Source organism: Engraulis encrasicolus, chromosome 18, assembly GCF_034702125.1.
Source record: "Engraulis encrasicolus isolate BLACKSEA-1 chromosome 18, IST_EnEncr_1.0, whole genome shotgun sequence".
NCBI lineage: Eukaryota > Metazoa > Chordata > Actinopteri > Clupeiformes > Engraulidae > Engraulis > Engraulis encrasicolus.
In genome coordinates this window covers 38,310,002-38,328,340 of record NC_085874.1, presented here as the reverse complement: position 1 = coordinate 38,328,340, position 18,339 = coordinate 38,310,002, and the positions used below count along the sequence as shown (strand labels likewise).

At 42.1% G+C, this 18,339-nt stretch overlaps 2 protein-coding genes across 3 annotated transcripts in view; both read right to left on the bottom strand.

The window, feature by feature from the left end:
• Positions 1–591: 591 nt before the first annotated feature.
• pbk (PDZ binding kinase) lies at positions 592–5,091 on the bottom strand. Of its 2 annotated transcripts, none has more exons than XM_063222504.1 (8): positions 4,990–5,091; positions 4,734–4,801; positions 4,552–4,639; positions 4,319–4,458; positions 3,466–3,635; positions 2,787–2,916; positions 1,865–2,062; positions 592–1,270 (listed from the first exon to the last, which is right to left on the bottom strand). In XM_063222504.1, the coding sequence occupies exons 2-8, from the start codon at positions 4,792–4,794 to the stop codon at positions 1,023–1,025; spliced, it is 1,035 nt and encodes a 344-aa protein (XP_063078574.1). In that variant the 5' UTR covers positions 4,795–4,801; positions 4,990–5,091; the 3' UTR covers positions 592–1,022. The 2 variants fall into 2 exon arrangements, with proteins under 2 accessions (XP_063078574.1, XP_063078575.1); XM_063222505.1 differs by having other exon boundaries at positions 4,734–4,798; positions 4,990–5,068.
• Positions 5,092–8,125: 3,034 nt separating this feature from the next.
• The window catches only part of LOC134469376 (cation channel sperm-associated auxiliary subunit gamma-like), a 71,208-nt gene continuing 60,994 nt past the window's right edge, over positions 8,126–18,339 (bottom strand). The window contains exons 22-30 of the mRNA XM_063223598.1: positions 17,648–17,701; positions 14,605–14,758; positions 14,237–14,300; positions 14,057–14,152; positions 13,849–13,947; positions 9,960–10,052; positions 9,711–9,810; positions 9,124–9,253; positions 8,126–8,419 (exon numbers count right to left, since the gene is read on the bottom strand). Coding sequence (XP_063079668.1) covers positions 8,376–8,419; positions 9,124–9,253; positions 9,711–9,810; positions 9,960–10,052; positions 13,849–13,947; positions 14,057–14,152; positions 14,237–14,300; positions 14,605–14,758; positions 17,648–17,701 — 834 coding nt within the window. The 3' untranslated portion in view covers positions 8,126–8,375. The remainder of the gene's footprint in view (positions 8,420–9,123; positions 9,254–9,710; positions 9,811–9,959; positions 10,053–13,848; positions 13,948–14,056; positions 14,153–14,236; positions 14,301–14,604; positions 14,759–17,647; positions 17,702–18,339) is intronic.

Sequence of the window (18,339 nt, the reverse complement as noted above, 5' to 3'; positions counted from 1 at the left end):
ACTTCATTAGTACGTCATAATTATGAATTCACAATCTTTGGGATGGAAATAGTTTGCATATTATGGTTTGTAAATTTGTTTTGAAAGCACATTTTTCCACAGAAAGGGTTGGTAAAATGAACATTTCTTGCTTAACTGTCCTACACCATAATACCTAATTGAGAAATAAATGTCAATTCTGGTCAGGACTGCTGACAGCTTTTCCTGGGCCCAGGACAAAGTAATCTGAAAGGGCCCCCAATGCAATACATAGAATGTAATAGGGACCCAATTCTGGGCCACCCATCTCCCTGGGCCTGGGCCAACATACCCCCTTGTCGGTGGGCCTGATTCTGGTCCACCTAGAATGTGGTTGAATGTGTCAACCTAGGAGTGCCTTTTAGGCCCAATAAGAACCTTTTAAGATTTCTCAGTTCTTTCTCAGGGGTCTCCTCCCTAATGTGTCTTGTTATGTAATCGTTTGAGACTTTGCGAGACCATGATAAAAGGCCAAAAACTTTTGCAAGTGTTTTCTGCTGTCTTGCTGCTGCACTTTGCACATCAACATTAAAAATGGCGTTTTTTAAAGAAAGAAAAAAGCTCAGCCAATGCTGAAAACTGCACAGTGATTTTATTGTTCAAGTGTATGTGCATACAGTATCTCTAAAATGTAAGAATTTCACATTTATAAATAAACATGATTTGACATTGTTTAAGACAAAACAGATCAGACAAAACAAGAAAAAAAAGACAGTACAAAGACAACAGTTAAAAGTGAAGAAGGTCCAGTCCTAATTCTACAGTAAAACTTCTGAACTGTCAGTTTTGAGTTGACCCTGCACTCGGCTGGGATTCTTAATTCAACAATAGTAAATAAAAATTCTGTACAATTCAAACCACCTGATATAATAACCTAACAGAAGGTCATAGGAATTCAAACAAAGAAAATTCTTGGATACCCAAAACATATACGTTGCAGTTAGACTACACTGGGTGTAAACACTAACGCAAAAAAAAAAAAAACCCTTGAAAACATCTGGCATCTAGTCGATGACAATGACCTCGCTGTCGAGTGGCGAGTGGGCACGTGTCTGTGCCTTCCCGTGCTGGAGCTGGGTCTCGAGGACGGCCACGATGTCCGCGGCGGAGGGCCGTCTGCGGGGGTCCTCCTCCGTACACAGGCAGAACAGCTCCACCATGCGCTGGTAGGCTCCGCCCAGAGTGGCCGCGTCCAATGGGGGGCGGGTGCCCAGCCGCTCGTAGTACGCATCCTCGTCAAAGTCCTCCTCGTCTGGACAGAGACACGACAGCACAGACAGAAACATTAGTGTTGGAGTCAGAGGGGACTATTAAAGGTTAAAGGTGCACTGTGTAGGAGGGTGGGAAGAACAACTATGCTGCTCATTGAAACTACTGCTTATTGCCAAATTTCATATTTACTAGTATGGCCAAAGTACAGTAAGTTTTGCATTTCAAAAAGGCTGAAGGAAAAGGAATTCTAGTTCGGATTTATACACCTCTGGCTTTTCCCCATCGTTCAGCATCTACCAGGGGGAGGCCATAGGAAAACACCACACGCATGCGAGCATGAACAACGCTAGTCTACAGGTCCTTGTCTTTCGTTTCTTCTTTCACAACATTACCAGGGACTTGCATTGACTTATCCTCTTATGTTTTCCCCAAAAAGGGGGATAACGCACATGGCACACGTCACGCCGGTTATACATATAGGCAAACACGCACACTCACTTAACCCATAGCATCCTCCGCCTCATCATGCAGCATTTGCAGGTGTGGCATGGACAGGAAGCAATAGACAAGCAAACACACATGCACAAGTGCACAAACACACGCATGCACACACACACACACACTTAACCCTTACCATCCTCATCGTTATCATCATCCTCCTCCTCATCTTCATCGTCTAGCATTTCCAGGTGAGGCATGGACAGGGTCATCATCTCCCAAAGCGTGAGGCCGTAGGCAAACACGTCAGCCTTGTCTGTGATGATGTCGTCCTCCAGAGCCTCCTTGGGCTTCCAGGGCTCTGTGCCAATGTAATGGGCCTTTGGGTCACTCACTAGGAGACACACACAGTCGCACAGAGGAAAGAAAGCATAGAACAGGGATGGGTTACTTTCATGATAAGGAGGACGAAAATGTTTCATCACCACCGGACTTCAACTAATTGGATGAGGGAGGCTACATTATGTTAGCCTGGTTCACACCAGACAGTGTGTGTGTAGCTTTGACGCCCCCTGGCGGAGCAGAGCTACACACACTTCCGTCTGGTACACAGCCATAGAGCACGCTCCGTCTCCAACCAGAAAATAGACGGAGCATTTATTTCTTCAATATAAACGGTAACTCACATTGAGGAGTCACAAGACAGATTAGAGACTATATTGACTCTTTAAAGATTAACAGGAAGGTTTTTGAAGGAATTTGTTGGTGAGGAGGCCGTGCAGAAGCAATACATTCTCAGCCTATTTTCTGGTTGGAGACGGAGCGTGCTCTATGGCTGTGTACCAGACGGTAGTGTGTGAAGCTCTGCTCCGCCAGGGGGCGCCGAAGCTACATATACACCGTCTGGTGTGAACCAGGCTAACATTATGTAGCCATACATTATGAAGCCAATGGTTTAAATCATTCGGTGTAAATATACAAAAACATGTTATTTGTCATTATGTAACATAATGACATCCAAAATATTTTGGAAAAAAAAATAATATCAGGAGCGAGTGTGTGGACATAAAAAAACTCTCTCACGGGGGAATAAATATGAAAATGAAAATGTGTTTTACCCTGCATGTTCTCATCCAAGCGCAGTGACACGCCCACGTCACAGATCTTGATAGAGTCAAAGTCCCCCCTGATGACCACGTTACAGGACTTCATGTCCCCATGGAGCAGCCTCTTCTCATTGTGAAGGTACTGTGGGTATACAGACAGAGAGAGAGAGAGAGAGAGAGAGAGAGAGAGAGAGAGAGAGAGAGAGAGAGAGAGAGACAACGACAGACAGACAAGGAAATGGGCTTTAGATCAGAGGGTTGCACGTATGAATGCAACTCTATCACCCCAGCTCACTCCATGGCAGAGGAGCTGGTGTGAGAACACCAGAAGACTGCAGCCAGTACCAACACATCTTACGTCAGGTAAGCGTTTAGAGCGTTGGACTTGTTAGCCCAAAGGTTGCCGGTTTGACTCCCAACCCGCAATGTTGGCGGGGGGAGTAATCAACCAGTGCTCTACCCCATCCTCCTCCATGCCTGAGGTATCCCATGGTACCTTCCCGTCGCAATGCTTCCTTAGGGTGCCAATGAGGGCTGTCCCCTAGCACAGGTGAGGCATAAATGCAATTCCGTTGTGTGCAGTCAATGTGCACTTGTGTGCTGTGTCACAAGGACAATGGGAGTTGGAGTTTCACAGTGAGGTTTTCACTTTTGTCATCATACAAAGTGTTAAGAATATAGATCACCATACCTGAAGACCTCGAGCTACATGCAGGGCCACTTTCTCGATGACTGGAGCAGGAAACGCCTTGAGTCCCTCTTCCCTCCTCTTCTCTATGAGGTCGTTTAGGGACTGCTCTCCCCCGTACTCCATGGCCAGACACTTGGAGCCGTCCTTCGCCGTGGTGAATGCACGGAAACCTGTGGAAGAGGCAGAGGCGCATCTTGTCACCAGGCTAGGCAGCCAGACGCTTGGGGCCCCCAAGCCCCTTAATAGTAAATAACACTTCGGCCTTTACTACAGTAGTGGCAATTTAGTTTCAAATGTTCCTTCCTTTGAATTTTTGCCTGGGGCCCCACATCACCCTAGAACAGGGGTCAGGAACCTATGGCTCTAGAGCCACATGTGGCTCTTTTGGGATCTGTATCTGGCTCTTAGGCCTACAAAGGGTTGTCAACCGTCCCTTGAAATACGGAATCATAAATAAAGTATGGGTTCCATATTGAGTTGAAACGGGACACAGGATATTAAAATGTGTTAGATGTAATTTCCTGCATTTTAAGAAATACAAAATATCCCCCAACCATAATGAAGTTAACAGTTGGCAACCCACACTTACCTTTTATCAATAAAAGTAATAACTTGACAGTGCACTCTTAAATTGTGGGGCTTTTGAAATACATGCTTTTAATTGTATTCAGTGTTTTTGAAATGGTATGGCTCTACCGAAAATTTCTTTTTAAAAAATTGGCTTTTATGGCTCTCGCCAGCAAAAAAGGTTCCTGACCCCTGCCCTAGAATACACTGGAGTGGTTGTAAGGAAAAGCTATGCCCTCAAACTTGCCTTCTCATCAGTATGTGTGTGTGTGTGAGTGACTCTTACCAACAATATTAGGGTGCTGTAAGTCTTTCAGAATCTTGGCCTCATCGTTAAGCCGTTTCTGATAGACATTCATTTGGGTCTTCGCACACCTGCTGTTGATTTTTTTGACTGCCCACGGAGAGTGTGTTTGTTTACCCATTCTGCAAAGACAGCACGATTAGCTTTAACCAAGTACAACGACCAACCAAAACGTGTCGATACACTTTGCTATCATCAGTTATTATTAAGCACACCTTTCCATAAGGTAAACGCTGACCCCAGTTCCACATCCGAGTTTCTTCATGAAAGGCGAAGCTGGAATCATGATGGGTGTCCCTGTGACTGGAAAAAAAAGTTAGGGCAAGTGATTCCTCTCCGTCTGACTGGCATAATCATGGCATGAAGGCAGCAACAGAAAATGGACGCACAAACTTACCAGGACTTTTGACGTTCTTCCTTTTGGGAGTTTTAAATGCATTTGGAGTGCTGTCCGCCATTTCTCTGCTGGTAAATGATAGGAAAACTGTTAACGTGACGTTCAGCAGCTATCGTTTAGCTAGCGCTAACAACAAAATATGATCTTGATTTTGAGTCTTCATTTACCATTACATGATAGCACGGTGTCTCATCAGTATATAGTTCTATAAGCAAACGAAGCCGAACCATTAAACTTAACAATTTGTCAAACATACCTTCTTTACACTCGATTTACTCTGTTGGTTGAAAATGGCAGACCGCGCCAAGGCTTTAAAATGTTTTCAAAAAAGTCACCGCCTGTGATGACGTCACATATATACGGGGATTACCAGTGGACAAACTTAGCAAAGGAAATGGTGCAACTCAGAAAGATGGAGACAGGTTGCTTTTTGAAGGCTTTTATTAAAACTAACATGTTGAACATACAAGAATTCAAAAACAACACAAAAAAACAATACTAATCAGAACAACAATTTTGTAATAAGAAATAAAATAAAAGTATAAGTAATACTATTATTAAATAGCCTAAAGCTCAGATGAAAAGATTATGGTTGCAATCAAATTCCCAGGCTATAAGCATATTATGGCCACTTGAGAATATATTAATTCAACATGATTTTAAACTGAAATGATGAAAAATAAGACAAACGGTTTCAACTGTAGCCTAAATTAAATGAAACACACACACACACACACACACACACACACACACACACACACACACACACACACACACACACACACACACACACACACACACACACACACAGAATAACACATGCACATACATGTATCTACTATTTGGACAACATATCTGGACTGACGACACCTCCCTACGTTTCTCCCTAAGCCACTCAGTTTACAGATTTGTTTTAAACAAGTTACATAGTTAAAGTCGCCCTACATAGTTTTCACGATGCACTGCTCACCAACAAGCCTGAACATATCTGAATATCAACACTGTCATTTTTTTTTTCTTTCCCTCAGTTTGATTTTTTTCATCCCAGAGAACCAGTCTGCAGAGTGTTCAGCCTGATGCTGAATAATATTCAATTAAATATACATTATTTGACTTTTGGCGCCTGGAGAGACGTACTGTACGGGGTCATCCCTATGTTCCCTTGGTCCTATGTTCCCCGATACCGAGGGACATAGAACCCTTTTTTCAAAAACAAGCCAAAATGAAGTAGAAATGATCTACATTTCTGGGTAATTACTTAAATATTATATTACTAATTCATTAAAATTCACTGACATTACGTAAATCTGCGAAATAAGACCTATTTTAGGATATGGGCTATACGGGGACCCCAGTTATCACAACTCTCCTATACATGGGTTCTAAATTTTGTTTTCTCCTGACTGGGCGAAACTAGCTGCACACAACTCAACCTCTGATTGTTGGAGACCGCTGTCGGTCAAAAGATTAGCTCACGTGGTTGGCTGCCAGTGCCTCGGCCCTCATCATAACATCGTGTTTATAAACACTAAGAACCCATGTATAATGACTAGTACAGGGGCCTATACTACAATGCTGGTTCAGGATAAGTTAAGGTTAAGTTAAAAGGTAAATCATCTAATAGAAGAACCTGGAGTCCTCATTTTCTTGTGAGAAAAGCTCTCGTATTAGATGATTTACCTCTAAACTTAACCTTAACCTTAACTTATCCTAAACCAGCTTTGTAGTATAGGCCCCAGGGGTTGAACAATTAAATTGTAACACCTGTCATTTTAGTGTGGTAATACATGGATTTTCTTTTTTTGTTTTCCCCTGGCTGCGCACAACTCAACCTCTGATTGTTGGAAACCGCTGTCGGTCAAAAAATTTGCTCACGTGGTTTGCTGCCAGTATCTTGCCCCTCCTCACAACACCCATGTATAGTCATGGACAGATTGGACCACCCTGGTGGCCAGTCTTCATAATTGCACATTGCACGTCAGTAAGAGCAGAATGTTAAGGTTCAATTAAGAGGGTAAGAACACAGTTTTGTGCAAAATATTGCAATGCACACAACATTATGAAATTCTTGGTGTGCGTGTTGCTGGTGCATCTTTGACCAAGACAGCAAGTCTTTGTGTGCATTCCAATATGCACACTCCCATCCTACACTGTGCTTGTGGTCTCGCCCCGCCTCCATGGAGAAAACAACAAAGTTTCATTCACCATCCCAATTGCAAAGGAGAAAATAACATTAGAATTGTGCTTTTGCAAGATATTTAATTAATTTTCTGTCATCAGTGACATCATCATGAGGCCACAAGCAGGCAAGTGAGCAAGGGAGGACGGAAGTCCGCAGATTGGAATCTACACTTTGTGATGTATCAAGAGCCACGGTATCCAAGGTCATGTCTGCATAACACCAAGAAGAATGAACAAGAAGCACAGGGTTTCAATCTTTCATCCTCGAAACCAAAAGCAATTATTTCAGTCTTGTCTTTATTCAGCTGCATCATTTCAAAAATCAGAACCCCAACAAAGACTATACTTTGTCCAACAGTTCAGGAAATTTGGGGCCAGTCAAGCAGACATGATCCACTTCTACCATAGACCCAGTCGGCAAGTGGTCCCCGAATTCAAATGCATACAGAAGGTAGCGGAAGTGTTGTCCAAACGGGGCTTCATCATGAAGGCACCACGAGTGTTATAGGCCTAGATGTTTTTCCTGGTGATTTTGTGATGACTTCACTGTATTGCGGGAGATACGGTTGGGTCCTTCCACCCAAAATGAGCGGGCGGAGCATTCGGAGAGGAAAATAGGGAGCCTCAAATGAATGGTAGTGAATGAGAGGACAGCGTACTGAAGGGTACAACTCTGCTGTCTTGGACTTGTAATCGTCGGGGGAACCTTCAATCAAAGTTCACTCTCTGGAATTCAAGGAAACGACTATAAGGTGGCAGAAACACGTATACGTCCGGATGACTGGATGTTCAGAGGCGCTGGAGAGTTAGCTCATGGCTCATATTGTTACACATAGAACAATGAAATAGTAAAACACTTCCAGTTTAATTTATGAAACCACTGTTTCTTTATGTTAAAAAATATCAATAATGACTGACACTCAATGACTGAAACGTCAGCTTTCACATTAAAACCTTGAACGTAATTGTAGCAGTGTTGCACTTCTTTTATAATTTTCAAAACACATCAATAATGAAAGGGCATTTGCACTTTCACATCTTTTATGCCTTGAGCTATGTACAACCAATGTACACAAATGTACCGTTTAGGATGAGCAAGTTAAATTCTATTGTATATGAAATCACAAGAATGTCCAAATATCTCAGTTCCTCCTTGTAGTAGCAACTGGACAGAAATGACTAATGACCAATTGAAATAACCTTGAAGCTGGTAATGGTTATTTATTTATTCATTTTTTATTTTGTGAATTAGAGTATTTAAACGTTTTTGTACAAAGACAAATTTGTGAATTAAGAGTCACCACCTTTTTTAAAAAAAAAAAGAAAGAAAGAAAAATATTCCAAGCGCTTTGGACATCCCTGGGTCTAGTCTTCGAAAAATAGTCAGCCTGAAGTCCTTAGTTTGAACTCCAGGATCATAGGGCATTCAGAGGGTGTAGCGCAAGCGCACATCCTGTTTTATTAATAATTTGGTCCAATATCCGTGTCTGAATAGGTGTCCGACTCTGAAAAACAAAAGTACAACAAAGCTGCTTAACTCAATTCCTTTAAGGTGACCGACTCACTTGGATCCCTCAGTGATGGGGAGTCGACTCACTTGAGTAGCCGAATCACTTGATTCACTTGTTAAAAAAAGTCGAACAAAAGCGGTTTGAGCGCTGTAGTAACAAATTGTCCCTCAGATGCTATATTAATACATATTCCACATGATATAATGTAATATAATATAATATAATATAATATAATATAATATAATATAATATAATATAATATAATATAATATAGGCCATAATATAATATAATATAATATAATATAATATAATATAATATAATATAATATAATATAATATAACCCACCCAATAATTCGCCCAATATAATTAATCCAGGTCCATGCAACATTCACACTGCATTTTGCATGAAACACAATATAGCCTAACGTGGTGGGAGAGTCACCCCAACTTGACACCAAATTCATCATGAATAATAGTTTAAGTGCTACACATACAGTATCCTTTGTCTACTGTATATAAGACAGATTGATCAACAGAACTCCTGCCACTGATATCACCGCAAACTGATTGAACACAGTGCATAGTGCCCAAGATTTTCCATGACACTATGCACTTAAGACCTCAGTGCACTGTGCATTAACCTTCAGTGCACGGACACAAGTGTGCGATATGACACGCAGCATGTAATGGGACTAACCTTCATCCTCCTCCTCTGGTTGCTGCCTGACCGCCTCTAATGCCGCCTGGCCAATGGACTTGACTCCGGGGCCACAGCAGTGGAACACCACATAGCAGAACAGAACCCCGTTTATGATGCCCAGGGAAATCTGAAGGGATGCCAAGCACTTGTCAGTCAAACATGCTACGACGGCTTAGATGACAAGACATTACATGCTGTACCAACTACAACCTCCCTGTACTAATTTGAATTCAATGCTCGGTGCACTGATGAAGACTACCCCCTACTGTATATCACACCCATACAGTATAAACAAAATATGATAACATACATACACTACATAGCATACATAGACTTAAGAATGTATAACATACAGTGGACCATGTTCTTACAAGGAAGATGCAGTAAGAAGAACTAGTAGTTGTGGTTTGATGTTTGTGAGGGACGCCTATATCCCACCCATTCAGTACAAAATGTTATAGCATAGAAACATAGTATATAACATACAGACTTATGATTACATACGTATGTAAGTTCATACAAGGAAGATACAATAACAGCAGAACTGCCAAAGGTGTGCTTTGATGTATGTGAGGGAGACCTACCAAGAAGTAATACAGGGTCCTTGATGGAGAAAGTGGAAATCCATGGACATGAATTTCAAAGCGGAGTGCATAGTCACAATATGAGTTAAAACCCACAAATCTGTAAAAGCACATTGAATATCATTTACATTTTAGGTTCCCATGCCTCCCTTAAAATTGTATGTTTTTGCTATTTTTTTAATTACAAAAGTACAGTCACATCTGGAAACTCTGCACACAATTCATCTTGTCTTTCCCCATTGAACTTACTTGTTGGACACCTCAATGATAAAGTAGAAGTCTGGTGCCATCAGTCCCTGGGCCACCAGATCGCCGCACGGAGAGTTCACCTGGCATACCCAACTACACACAGGACAGAGGTGTCAAAAGTGTTACACTGTTTTTGTTTTGTTTTTTTGCAAAACACAATGCTGTCAAGTGCATTAGAACATTGTAAACCCTGAATATCAGAAAACATTTCTCTGAAGTTCTGGAGAGGAAAGCTAGCTCTGTAGTGGCAGTACTTGTGCTGTTAGACTTTCTACTTCAATGAAAACATCTCTTAGCAAACTGTTCACTGTCTTGGGTAATGAACACCATGCACTCTAGAACACACAGCGATCGTATACTAGATCTATAACATCACTCTATCGTAACTAGTGTTGCACAATACCATTTTTTGGCCCTGATACCGATACCTGGCTGTGCAGTATCGGCCGATACCAATATCATACCGATACCACTTTGTTTGAAATGTATAGATATATATGAAGAGCTGCATACTACTTGAGTGTAACATCATTGCTATCATGGTTTTGTCAGGCTGCTGCCTACCTTTGTGAAACAGGAAAAAGTAATACTGTACAAAGTGAATGCAGTAGAACTTTTTATACTTTTTAAATACCTCTGATATTAAATAATTAAGTTCAAGGCTGCATTCAAGTGTCATACAAGCATCAGCAAATGATATCGGTGCCCTATTTGTTGGTACATGCCGATACCGATACCACCATTTTTGTGCCGTATCGGGGCCCCGACCGATACTGGTATCAGTATCGGTGCAACACTAATCGTAACCGCACTCAAATTTCACCACTGTACCGCTTCCACCACTACTAGAGTATACAGAGCAGTGATCCAGTTAGTCAAGGCGCTGCTCATGGCCATGTTCAGAGGCGCAGGCAGGATCAAAAAGAGTAAGGTGCGCGCACATCCCAAAGTAACAGCTAGCTACGGGTGCAGAATATCAAAAAACATATAAGGAGAAAAAATATTCGCACACCGCAAAAGGTCCCTTGTTGTGATTTTAATGTGAAAAATGGCGTTTCAACGTTTCAACCAGCAAGGTCTTCGTCAGGGGTCATTTTTGACATTAAAATCACGACAAGGGAGCTTTTGCGGTGTGCAAATATTTGTTCTCCTTTTCTCATTATAGGCGCAGGCAGCACAAGTCTGCGCTTGAGCGCTTCGCAATTTCAATGCACTTCAAAAAGAACGTAACCTATTTCACAGACTGCGCAGAAACATGCCATCGCGACCACCGAAGATCATCAAGCGCCGAAAAACATCAGTGCATGCTTGCATTATGTTTTTGGGGCCGGGCCTAAGAGTGTTGAATAACCATTAAAACAACGTTTACAAACTGTCCTTACTACTGAACAAAACAACTTCTGTACATAAGAAGTCTGTTTCCGGACACATGAAAACACATTTGAAAACATGTAAAGTGATAATTTTCTATTAGAGTCGACCTTTAAGTCCCAGCCCTAATCCCTACTCAATAAATGTGTGAAAAAAGTTGCTTAGACATCACTCTTCTGTTCAGTTTAACCAATTTGGTGGGTAATCAAATGTTTTTTCACCTCTGGCTGTTCAGGACTTACTTTTGTACCCTTCCAAGCTATTCAATGGGTGCCTACAAGTTGAATAGCAACAAATAACTGGAGAAACTAGGGCAACCCTAAAGTTTGGAGAGGTATCAAGAACCAAGAAGACTTGGTGTCACTTGCGTTAATAAAATACTGGTTGCTAGTAGAGCTGTAATGATATTGTACCGAACCGAGAAATCATGATATGCAGAGTCTCGACACTGTATCGCAGGGGTCCCCAAACTTTTTTCTTTGGGGGCCACATTATCGTTCCTGACTGTGATCAGGGGCCGGGATCAATCATGTGGGCTGTGTACTAGGCCACTGCCTGTTATAGCCATAAGTTATAGCACAAATTAGTTCATCATTACAAGTGATTTGCAAAAGAAGTGAGTACTTCACATGCTTTTGAATTTGAAATACCACAGGTAATCCTTTTAATTTCTAATAACCATGTAAAAGTGTTAGAAAAATATGCTGATTGACAGTTTATGAGTGATACAATATAAATGGTAGGCCTGTTTATATTACAGTGAGATGAGAAACTATCAAGACAAGAAACTTCTGGTGATATATATGTATATAAAGTACATTTTATCATTATTTTTTTCTGTGAGGATTGCTTCTTTGGGCCAGTTCAAATGGTGAGGTGCAGAGAGGTGGAGGGCCGGTCAAAGGGGCATGGCGGGCCGCATCCGGCCCCCGGGCCTTAGTTTGGGGACCCCTGCTGTATCGTGATGCAAGAAGTCAATATTGTGACACACCCTTTTAAAGTTCTGTTACCCTTTGGTCCAGAAAACACATGATATGATGGGGTGGTACTTCCAAGCTTCAAATTATCTAGTTGTTACCTAAAAAACTGCTTAGTAGCCTCTTGTAACCTATTCTACCAATAACCAGCATCAAAAGGATGGATTTTAAAAATTGTGGGGTATATCGAACCGCAGGTCAAAAATCGTGATACCAATCAAATCGTGACTTGAGTGTGTCGTCACAGCCCTAGTTGCTAGACCAGCTGCAAAGGTGGTAATAAAGGAAAAGGAAAGAGTTTACAACGGTTATTATAATTGGGACGTGTCATTCAAACACATGGGTTCTCCTACCACTGCTATGCTGATGACACCCAGATGTACCTGTCGTTCCGTCCAGAGGACACCACGGTTTCGGAACGCATCTCTGCCTGCCTCACCGATTTGTCAACATGGATGAAGGACCACCACCTACAGCTGAACCTGGCCAAGACAGAGCTCCTGGTGATCCCAGCTAAAGAGCCGCTCAGTCACAACATCAACCTCAAGATAGGCTCCACCATCGTGACCCCAAACAAAGTCGCCAAAAACCTTAGCATCATGATTGATGATGAGCTGTCATGCTCCAACTACATCAACTCGGTCACCCGGACCTGTCAAATCCAGATGTCCAACGTACGGAATATCAGACCTGTGCTGACACAATATTCTACACAACGACTGGTCCAGGCCACGGTCCTGTCCCGCGTTGACTACTGCAACTCACTCATGACAGGTCTACCTGCTTGTGCGCTAAAGCCTCTGCAGATGATCCAGAATGCGGCGGCACGGTTGATATTCAATCAACCCAAAAGGACCCATGTTACTCCTCTATTTATTGAGTTGCACTGGTTACCGATCGCCGCCCGGATCAAGCACAAGGCATTGACCCTTGCCTACAAAACCATCACAGGAACGGCCCCAGCTTATCTGAAGGACCTACTAACGCCTTATGTTACTGGAAGAGAACTGCGCTCATCCAGCACAAGCCGTCTGGCTCTGCCATCCAGTCGCTCTAGGTACTCCCAGTCAAGATTGTTCTCCATTGTGGTACCCAAGTGGTGGAACAGTCTCCCAGAGGCAGCAAGACTAAGCACCTCTCTTGCAGCCTTCAAGAAACAACTAAAGACATTCCTCTTTCGAGAGAATCTACTAGACTACTGATTGAACTGGCCTTGCCCCAGGGCAGAATCCTGACATGATGTTTAGTTTAGTTTAGTTTGTGAGTGTGTGTTTGTGTGTGTGTGTGTGTTCTCGTTATTTCCTCCTTATTAAAAAAAAAAAAAAAAAAACTAACCCCTCTTTGTAATTGCACTTGTTGTTCTGTATATCTCCTGTGCACTTTGTATTTGCTTGTGATGTTGGCTTGATTATGTCCTCTTCTGAAAGTCGCTTTGGTTATAAAGCGTCTGCCAAATGCAATGTAATGTAATGTAATGTAATATAATTCATTTTATTAGTAGCAATAGTAGCAATTAGTAGTAGTAGCAATAGTGGTCTTACCGAATACTGTTGCGGGTATCTGACAGCACCGGAAAGCCTTCATTGGTAGTCAATACCGTTGTCTGTTCACCGTAAACCCATATCAGACTGTTCTTTGACCTGAAAGACAAGTCAGTGTGTTCTTAATTATTATGTTACATACAAAACTCAAGCTTGAAATCAGAATAAAAATAAACATTCTTTTCTGGCAGTTCTGCGATTAACTTACATGTTAACGCTGTTATACATCAGTATTTCCTCCTGGTTGTAGTAGCGGATGTTATCTCTGGAGTATGCGCCTCCTCCCACTATCTTAAAAGTGTAACTACCAATGACACATTACTCTCTTGTTAACACCATATATCAATTAACAGTGGATTGAACACACATGCACATTAACCAATCATACCTGCCAAAAAAGGGTCCTGATTCCCCTAACACCATGTCTTGGATCAGAAAGAAGGGATAAAACTCTACAGAAGGAGAAAGAAAATGATATTTCTTCAGGTAGTTAATCAAAATGTGTTTGGCATGAAGGGGTAAATAGAACAAATGAATAAGAACATTGATTCAGTCAGTATTGCATTAAGCTTGTACAGTATGGCTACGCCAACTGCTGTAAGTTAAACATGTTACATAATGCATATTTTATGTGGACTAAAAATAAGGCATTCATTCCATAAATGACATGATAATATCCATTTACCACCACTTCTATTTTAAATACATCTTCAATTTAAATCACTAAATTGAATCAACAGAAATTGTGAGGCTCACTGTCTTCGTAGTAGAAACAGGGGGAGCTGCTCAGCACTGGGCAGTCAAAGTAGCGTTTGTTGAGGCGAGTGCTCTCTAAAATAGTTTTCGAGATGTCGAAGGCCAAGCGTTTTCCAGGAGGGCACCCAATATACACAAGTATTGTGTAAATGCCCTGAGGATGTGAAGGAAGAATATCATTTTCTGAGAAAAAAAATGGTACGGCTACTGGTTTACTTGACCTATACAGGGGTCTTTTCATTACTAACTGAAGCCGGGCTTACACTGTGCGACTTTTTGGCGATTTTGCCATGATTTCACACTACACATGCACTAATTGATAGGGCAGCGCGATTCGCTCATGGGCGCGTCCTCTTCTCCACTTCAGGTGTGCATGTTCCCTCCTCTGCAGACCCGGGAAACATTCCTTTCGTGTCGCACAGTGAGAGCATTCTGCTCACATCCGACTGTCGGCTCATACAGTATATTGTGACGACATGAGTCGTGAGATGTGAACTTTTAAATCTTTAAATTCCCTCTTGCAGTATGAGAAGGAGCTTAATACCCACAATTAAAAACATTGCACAGTGTATGCCTGCCTTAACTTAGCAACTTACTTGGTTGCAATACAATTTCCCATTGACAACCCACTAATTGTTCCACTACTGAGCAACAATGCATTTGAGAAACCACTCCTTGTGCAGGTAAACCCTATCTCTGTAAAATGTGGCTGAAATGCAGTGAAATGAAATGAAGTGGATCACTTTTTTTTCACAAAATTTCAATCAACTAAATTTTGTTTGCCATTTAAACAAACATTGTTTGCCCCTGGCAAGATTCCCACTTTTTTCACTGACCAAATTTCAGAACTAGCATTTTTCATGACCAAAAGAGTTTTTTTCATGACTTAACTGCACCATAAGCAGGAAGAATTACACACATTCTAGGACTAAATAAGCTGTTAATCCTTTCCACTAACTCTGTTGAACTGTGTTTTAACCGGGTCTGCTCTATGTTCCCACAGCCCATTGGTCCCACATTGGTCTCACGGTTTATTCCTGCTGCTCCATGTTCACAACTTTTAAAGAAATTATTCAAATAAAGAACCTATGTTATACAACTCCCACATTTCTGCGCAAACTAAGAGAATGTGCCTTTGGAACATAGATCAATTTGAATAAATTCTTAAAAATGTGGGAACATTGAGCAGCAGGAATATGCTGTGTGAACAATGGGCCTAAAAATTAATGTTAAAGTCTTAGTGATGTGGGACCAATGGGCTGTGGGACCAATGGGCTGTGGGAACATAGACACACTCCCGTTTTAAAGATGTTTTTTGGGGGATATTTTTTCCGACTTTATTTTGATAGGACAGTGTGAGAGGTGGACAGGAAGCAAATTGGGAGAGAGACAGGGAGAAGTCGGCAATGGACCTGGGCCGGGAATCGAACCCGGGTCAGCCGCGTGGCAGGCGAGTGCCCTACCGGTTGGCCACGGCAGGACCTACACGCTCCTGTTTTAACTACTGTCAATGCATGTACTGCAGCCACAGGTGCATACAGCACATTTGGAAATAATCATAATAATAGCCAAATGAAAACTCATCAAAACACGACAGTTCAGTGGAAAAGTTCCTGAAATTCCATGACCCTTCCAAAGCTTGTTTAATTTACAAAATGTCACGACTGGGTGCGTTTGCCAGTAATAATGGATCTTAGACCTAAGTGCAATGTAAACTATTGATTCTACGAACGTTCTTTTCTACGCCTGATTCCCAAATATCATCGTACGTGAACGTGCATGCACAGCTCCTAAGATCCACGGGTCTAGCTAGGATGAAATTTTAGAGTAGCGGTATAGTCGAGAGAACAAAGCGACCCAGGGGGGGGTTGGTGCGGAAGGGAGGTGTCCCCCCTTTTGCGGTGCAGAGTTTTTGAAAATTTAAGGTAAAACTTGGTGTTGTACCGATACAATTTTTTGGCCCCGATACCAATACCCGATACCTGGCCGTGCAGTATCGGCCGATACCGATACCATACCGATACCACTCTTTTTTAAATTTATATACACGTGTATATATATGAACAGCTGCATACTTTGATGTAAAATCCTTGCTATCATGGCTTTGTCAGGCTGCTGCTTACCTTTGTGAAAGACTGATACTGTACAAAGTGAATCCAGTAGAACTCTGATATACAATAACTAAGTTCAAGGCTGCGTACAAGTGTCATACAAGTATGGGTAAATGGTATCGGTACCCCATTTGTTGATACTTGCCGTTACCAATACCACCATTTTAGTGCAGTATCTGGGCCTCGGCCGATACTGGTATCGGTATCGGTGCAACACTAAAAAATAGGCCATTCTAGGGGTACCCAAAGGGAAAAATTATTAGTGTTGTGTTGCAGTAATGTAACTGGAAAAAGTAGTGTACGCCTAACGAGTTACTCCTGAAAAGTTGGTAAAGAAGCGTGGCGATTTTTTTTGTGATTGGACAGATAATTATGACCTTCTCTCTCGGGCGCATGTGGTACGCGCAAATAGAGATCTATTCGGAGGAAGAGAGACGTAAGTTGAGTCCCTTCCTTCTCACAGTTTCACTGGTTTTGAAGACGTCGAGGAGCACTGATGTACCGTGTGTGCGGTTTGAAACATTTTCCGAGCTCGCACTATTATAGAGCTTGCACGTCCTAAAGCCACCCAATTATAAGAAGTAGGCAATGAGTGGTGCCTGGTGCATTTCACAGGTGATAAGTCACCCCCAATTTTGTTCACTTCCTAGGCCCCGTGAGCTGCCTGGAAGGGGGAAGTCTTAGGCACGCCATACCATAGTAGCCAGTAGATCATAACAACAATGTATTCTAGCAACTTAATGCACGCTGTACCTCCTGTGGCACGCTGTAATAGACATTGAAAATTAACTACTATAGTACTAAACTACTATGACAGTGCACGGGGCCTTTAGTAAAACATTACGACTTGGTCATTGCCATGCTGGTAATTTATAATGCCGTGTCTTAAGGGGTTAAGAAGGTTCTGACAAAAAAAAGACTTGAGTGCCTACCAAGGGGACAATCCCATCGCTGCTTTGCTGGAAGCAGTCTTCACATTCGCTTGCCTGAAATTGCAAGAATTGTAGGAATTACAGAATGGTGTCAACATGATTATGTTTACATAAAGAGAACTGAAGCAACCTAAACAGTCCAAGTTGGGTACATTTTAACACTACAATAGCACAGCAACGTAATTTAATAAATAATAACTATTGTTTTTTTTAATCAAAAACACACAAAACACAATGACTATTGTGAAATGTACAGTCCAAATACACACAAATTGAAATTCTCTTTGAGTCGTTTTCATTCGGCATCTCTCTCTCTTTGGGGAATGTCTTCCTGCGTGACATTTACCAAAATGTCGTTTGTAATCACAGCGGACAGCTCAACGTGGTGCCGATATGCTCTGGAGGAGCAGCCCTAGTTCAGACACTCAACCCCTCAACAGTGGGCCTGATATGGAATTGTTTCCATTTAGTTAGGGATCTACTCTCCCAGGCACGTGGCGAGCTCTTCCACCCACACCCAGAGTTGTGGGCACTATGGGTATGGCCAGAGAGGAAAGAAGAACTTCTTCTTTCCTCTCTGGTATGGCCCATTCAAGACTAATCCCTGTCCCGATGCAGCACCTGGGTACAGGACAGGCCCCTGCCTGCGCGCCTTACCCTCCTTACGTCCGCTAAGACCGTATGGTCATCAG